Below are 6,940 nucleotides of genomic sequence, written 5' to 3'. Positions count from 1 at the left end.
ATTTACCTAAACACATAATACAATAACACATATATGTAAATGCATATTCATACACAGATCTATACACACACACACACACACACACACACACACACACATACACAGGGTGGGGAAGCAAAATGTACAATGAACATTTAGTTGTTTTTTCTCAGCAGGCACTACGTCAATTGTTTTGAAACCAAACATATATTAATGTCATAATCATACCTAACACTATTATCCATACCTTTTCAGAAACTTTTGCCCATATGAGTAATCAGGAAAGCAAACGTCAAAGAGTGTGTGATTTGCTGAATGCACTCGTCACACCAAAGGAGATTTCAAAAATAGTTGGAGTGTCCATAAAGACTGTTTAGAATGGAAAGAAGAGAATGACTATGAGCAAAACTATTACCAGAAAGTCTGGAAGATACTATTAAAGAAGAGTGGGAGAAGTTGTCACCCCAATATTTGAGGAACACTTGTGCAAGTTTCAGGAAACATTCTCATGACTTTCAATAAAATAATTGGTCATACACTGTCTTTCAACCCCTGCCTCAAAATATTGTACATTTTGCTTCCCCACCCTGTATGTTTGACTGCATTGTCCGTGTCAAATAAATAAATAAATAAATAAATAAATAAATAAATAAATATTTTTAGAATTAAGACATGTTAAAACCGCTGAACTGCTCTAGTCCGGGGTTAGTTTTTCATGTCTCCAGAGTTAACAGTTCATTTGTCTGCTCGTCATTACCATATGTTTCTGTCTCTGCTCACCCACTCTTGAATTCCCCGCTGGGTGACGTGTGGACCTCAGGCGCCTGTGCAGTGTCCACTGTCCTCTTTGATGTTAATGCAAACGTGTGCAGGAGACAGGCCCCTCTGCTTCCCCTGTTCACACTTTGGGTCACGGATCAAAGAAGACAAACGTCAGAATAAATAAAAAACACCAATGTTTGTCCTCCTTTGTTTTATGTAATACATCATCTGTTCCTCAAACTATTAACCATCTATCTATCTATCTATCTATCTATCTATCTATCTATCTATCTATCTATCTATCTATCTATCTATCTATCTATCTATCTATCTATCTATCTATCTATCTATCTATCTATCTATCTATCTATCTATCTATCTATCTATCTATCTATCTATCTATCTATCCATCCATCCATCCATCCATCCATCCATCCATCCATCCATCCATCCATCCATCCGTAACTAGGGGTTTAGGTCTGATGATGTGACAGGAGAGACAGCTTCATTACATCCACACACCTGCTGACTTTAAACTCAGGATTCGTTTTTTTTTTTTTTTTTTTCTGAATTCTGACTTTAATCTCAGAGTTCTGAATTTTTTCTCAGAGTTCTAATGTTAATCTCAGAATCCTAACTTTTTTCTCAGAATTCTGACTTTTTTTTCTCATCATCATCATCATAATAATAATAATAATAATAATAATAATAATAATAATAATAATAATAATAAGAAGAAGAAGAAGAAGAAGAAGAAGAAATACATATTGGACCTTACTTTATTATATTTTTTTTCCAGTGGCCCTAATTCTCTTCCGTACTGTCTGATATTGGGTTTTAAACACATTTTTCTTTATTTCAAAAATTAAATGCATGGACATTTTTGTAACTCCATGAAAAAAAAAATCAATCACTTTGTTTTTTTCATGCTTAAGGGGGAATAAAAACACTCAAGAAAAAAATTTTGCCTAAGGTTCTCATAAGTCATGCATGAAAGGGTTAAAAAAAATCGATTGTATTGTTTTTTTCATGCCTAAAGAGGAATGAGTGTTTTTACTCAGGAAAAATATCTTGACTAAGGTTTTCATAATTCATGCCTGAAAGGGTTAAAGTACGCAGGTCGTACACTCAGTATATTTAGGAGGATTTCTTCAAACGAGTCTTGGATCATCTTCAGTGACACAATAAATGCCATGGAACTTGGATTGAGGCGCACGTATGTGACAGCCTTGGCACACTTCTGGTGGCTGCTTGTCACACTTGTGTCCCAACAGATAGAGGAAGTGGAAGGATATGGAGGAGGTGTCGCAGACAGGACGCTGTTTGTAGTCCTGGGTTTATGACAGGTCTGGCTGGCTGGGGGACTGTGGGAAAGTCTCAGGTGTTAAAAGTCCACGCACAGGGCGCTAAAGGCACAGCTCCTCCTGGCCTTATAAATACCCCCTTTACATGTGGACACAACCAGAGGCGACTGTTTGGGACTCAGCTGTACCTGCTGATCCTGCAGAAGGACTACGGTTGAAGACGCTTGGTCTCTTTCTCAGTCTACAATGGCTCCTGTTACTCAAACCAGGCCTGAGGAGAAGCCTGCGTCCGTGGAAAACAACAGCTCCAACAAGGTAAGACTTAGAGGACTTTGATCCAGATGTGCAGTCGCGGGAAAAAAATATTAGACCACCCCTTGTTTTCTTCAATTTCTTGTTCATTTTAATGTCTGGTACAGACAAAGGTACATTTGTTTGGACAAATATAATAATAACAACAAAAATAGCTCATAGTACTTTAATTTCAGAGCTGATATCTATCCATTTAACATGTTTTCTTGATAATAACCAAAATCACTTCAGTTCTTCCATCAATATCTATGGCATTGTACTGACAAAAACAGTGCTTTTAGACATTCCATGTTTTCTTTTCTGTCTGTTTTAGTCACATGATTTTTTTCCTCCCAACTTTATTGAAAATATATATGTATACAAAACAGTAAGAAATTTTGAACTTTGAACATCACCACCAAAATTTAATCATTTGTTCCTTGTGCCAGTATCAACATTTCCTGAAAATTTCATGAAAATCCGGCCATAACTTTTTGAGTTATCTTGTTAACTGACCAACAAACAAACAAACATACTAGAAAAGCCCTGGGAGAGCGCAGACCTCCGCCAAGGCAGATCTGTCCCCCCCCGACCCCCCATCCGTCCCCCCAATCACCACCATAATTTAATCATTTGTTCCTTGTGCCAGTATCAACATTTCCTGAAAATTTCATGAAAACGTGGCCATAACTTTTTGAGTTATCTTGCTAAAACAAACAAACAAACAAACAAACAAACAAACAAACAAACAAACAAACAAACAAACCCCGGCAAAAACATAACCTCCTTGGTGAAGGTACCAAACATCAAGATGTCAAAAGGAAAAATCATCCAAACAAATACATTAACATAATGCAAAGGCTTACAGACACAAAGAAGAAAAGACAAATAATAATAAAAATAAATTAAAATATAAATATCTAAGAAAAATAATGCATCTGAGAGTAAATTCAGTCCATTGTAAGGAATTCTTTATAAATTGTCAGAGTGCTTGTGCTTTTCTTGTGAACGATAAATTCCAGTGATTTAATATTTTTCAAATTCTGTTTTAGTCACATGATACACACAGGAGTTACTACTGGACTGCATAACCATTGTTTTTAATGGTCTAATGTTTTTTTCCACGACTGTATCTATTGCTGCTGATAGATATCTCAGTGTCACAAATCTTATCCTGTGGAAACAATAGAAAAATAGTTTAATAAAATGTAATGTATTATAGATTTTTTTTTTAATTTGTCGCATGTTGTATAAAAACAGTGGAGTTTACATAGAACCATGAACGCAACACCCTGTAAACGCTATGATTAAACTTGTCTATTTCACTTTTGACTGGGTATTAGATATACCATTAGTGTTACAAAATTAAATAACACGAAACACAAGAGAATGGTTTGGATTTATTAACCTTTAACCCTTTCATACATACTGGTCACTACAGTGGACAGTTCTTCTCCAGCTGTTCTCTTGTATATTCATGGGTTTTGTTGTTTTAGTTCCATATCAGCCAACACAGTGGACACTTATGCATATGTAACTTTGCTGTTCTTGATAAACCTGATCTGCAGTAACATGTCTGAGTGTGAATCAATTGTGATTAGACTGTAATTATCATTTTTTCTTAAACAAAATGTTTTTTTTTTGTATATTATCTCCATGAAGTGAGTAATAACTAGTATTAGAGTATGTTTAAATATGAGAAAACATCAGATTAGCAGCATTGAAAGTGTTTACTTCTCATAGTTTTCTCTGTATGTCAGTAAATACATGTTTCTTTGCTTCAAAAATTAAACGCATCATATCCATTTGAGTGGACATTTTTTCAGCTCCATGAAAAATAGGTTCATAAAAAGCTGGCAATTGCATTTTTTTTTTCATGTCTAAAGAGGAATAAAAACAGGGGGAAAAAAAATCATGATTAAGGTTCTCATAATTCATGCATGAAAGGGTTAAAGACCCAATACTACTTCTATGTCATTTCCCGGATTTCTCTATATTTAACATTCTTTAAAGAGATTTATCACCTTTTATTTTAATATCATCCTCTGTATTTTATGTTTTGAAATGAAAAATCAGGTGTTTTCCCATATTGAATTTTCTGATCATGTAGATGTTCATAAAAGCTCAGATTAAAGTTGAGGCTTATTATATCAAAAATATGGAAAACTGCAGAAAAAGTGACTTTTTCAGCAAAATCTCTCATTAACTGAACATAAACCCAGTGTGTCCATCAACAGGTCCTGGAGATATCCACACTCTCAAAAATAGAGGTACGAGATCAGAACATTTATGTACCTATGAGTACATTTTTTAAGAATGTTCTCTCAAAAGTACAATATTGGTCTTTCAGAGGCCAGAATTGCACCTTTGGAGTATGAAAAAGGGCCCAAAGTTATGTAAAGTACAAATGTGTACTATAAGGTACCCTGCAGCATTAAAAAATATGTGTAGACCATGAGAATAGGCTATAGGCTAGGACAACTGAACAGTGGGACGAATTATAGCTCAAACATTAGGCTTAGTGCATTATTTATTATATATCATACTGTAATTACTCTGTATTATATTTAATAATAATTAGTGTTTTAATTTAACAGCCCAATTAGCTCACTGATAATAGCCTAATAATTTATTTAGTTTATTAGAACCTTTGATTATTGCCATAATCTCTGTTTTATCAAGTTTTCATTCACACCTCCATGTCTTGATGTGGGTAGCTTGCCTATGCTGCTTTTTTTTCCTTTTTTTTGGTCTCAATTAGACCACCGGTTCAAACTTTAAACATCAGCATTATCAACTATATGTGAGTTTTCTCTCTATGTAAAGTATTTAACCCTTTCATGCATAGTGGTCACTCCAGTGGACAGCTCCTCTACAGCTTTAATCTTGTATATTCATGGGTTTTGTTGTTTAAGTTCCATATCAACCAACACAGTGGACACTTATGGATCATCTCATAAACTGCAATTCATACCATTATTGTAACTTTGCTGTTCTTGATTGGTTCTTGAGTGGAAATCAATTGTCAATATTTATTTTTTGCATATTATCTCCATGAAGTGAGTGATAACTAGTATTAGAATATGTTAAAATGTGAGAAAACATCAGATTAGCTGCATTAGACATGGTTTCATTTCACTGTTTTCATATCACTGTATGATACTGGGTTTTAAATACATGTTTCTTTGCTTCAAGAATAAAATTCATGGTGTAGCTGAGTGGACATTTTTGTAACTCCATGAAAAACAGGTTGATTTAAAAAAAAAAAAAAAAAAAATCAAACACATTGTTTTTTTTTTCATGCCTAAAGAGGAATAAAACCACTCAGGAAAAAAAATCTTGATTAAGGTTCTCATAATTCATGCATGAAAGGGTTAAGGTACAAAAATGGACCATTTCGAAAGGGTACAGAAATGTCTCTCAAAAAAGTACACCCCCAGCGACTAGCATTTGTACCCTTTGAAGTACAAGCTGGTACCTCTATTTTTGAGAGTGCAGACAAACTGCTTTTGCAAAACTCAATCAGTTTTTATCCTTTTCAACTACTTGTATCTAAAAAGCGTTTTTGTATGTATATATATTTTTTTAGCTGAGAAAACTTGTGGTGGAGAAAGTGAGGAGGGACCGCATCAATCACAGCATCGAGCAGTTACGAGCTCTGCTGAACCAGGGGGATCCGAGCGGCGGCGGCCAGCCTCCGTCAAAGCTGGAGAAGGCGGACATCCTGGAGATGGCCGTCAGCTTCCTGAGGCAGAGGGCCATGGCGCAGGTGGCCCCCAGTTACTCCCAAGGCTTCTCCCAGTGCCTCCAGGAAACCCTCCGGCACCTGTCCCTTCACGCCCCTCTGGAGCCCGCAGAAAGAGAGGAAATCAAGCGCTTCTACGTGCTCCAGAGGGTGGCCCTGCAGAGGCACATGACAGGAGAGCAGAGCCGGCGCACAGTGGCACGGAAACGGTCATCCTCCTCCAGATCCTCCTCACGGTCCCATCACGGTTCTCTCTGGAGGCCGTGGTAGTTTGGACACATGACATGGTCCCCACTTTTTTTTTTTTTTTATCTTTATGGACAAGCGAGCAGCTTACATGTTTTACCCACATTGTGTTGATGAGGTTTGTTTCTTAGGGCGCAAATGTTGTCTGTGTGACGCATGGTGTGTGAGTGTATATGGTCAGCTGTCCAACATTTGCACATTTTCCGACTTGTACCTCTGGAGGTTTGTCTACAATGTAGGTGAAGAGAGCACAGTCGAGTTGTTTCAGGCCTTATATCCCTCTTCTGTTTTGCCTTTTATAAAGGTGTTTTTATCGGCCTTATTTACGTGGTTTTTTTTTGTCATTCCAACAGTTAATCGTTTGGTCTTTTTCTTTGTATGTTTTAATCGATCACATATTAAACATTCCTAACGTTTGTTGTGTCTTTTCCATTTTGTTTCCTCCTTTCATCTCAAGCATCGAATGTGATTCACCTCAGATACAGAACATTCAGAATGGTATTGACTGATTGATTGATGTATTTATTTCAAATATGAATGTCAAAACAGATGAAAATAAAACGCCTAAACACAAGACATACAATACATATTTGAAAAGGAGTGAGAAGAAGTA

At 36.2% G+C, this 6,940-nt stretch overlaps 1 protein-coding gene across 1 annotated transcript; it reads left to right on the top strand.

The window, feature by feature from the left end:
- The first annotated feature begins 2,280 nt into the window (after nucleotides 1-2,280).
- On the top strand, nucleotides 2,281-6,632 carry LOC115420201 (transcription factor HES-5-like). Its single transcript, XM_030135459.1, has 2 exons — nucleotides 2,281-2,360; nucleotides 5,926-6,632. Exons 1-2 carry the CDS (start codon nucleotides 2,292-2,294, stop codon nucleotides 6,349-6,351), a joined length of 495 nt encoding a protein of 164 aa, XP_029991319.1. The 5' UTR covers nucleotides 2,281-2,291; the 3' UTR covers nucleotides 6,352-6,632.
- Nucleotides 6,633-6,940: the final 308 nt, after the last annotated feature.

The sequence above is a fragment of the Sphaeramia orbicularis genome, chromosome 5, assembly GCF_902148855.1.
Source record: "Sphaeramia orbicularis chromosome 5, fSphaOr1.1, whole genome shotgun sequence".
In the NCBI taxonomy this organism is placed as follows: Eukaryota; Metazoa; Chordata; class Actinopteri; order Kurtiformes; family Apogonidae; genus Sphaeramia; species Sphaeramia orbicularis.
The sequence above is the reverse complement of the archived record's forward strand: the minus strand, read 5'-3'. Positions and strand labels throughout refer to the sequence as shown.

Bases quoted from the DNA above. Each gene is read 5' to 3' on its own strand.
- LOC115420201 (XM_030135459.1), top strand. From the start codon at position 2,292: ATGGCTCCTGTTACTCAAACCAGGCCTGAGGAGAAGCCTGCGTCCGTG. The intron at 2,361-5,925 runs GTAAGACTTAGA...ATATTTTTTTAG, and splicing joins AAAACAACAGCTCCAACAAG to CTGAGAAAACTTGTGGTGGA.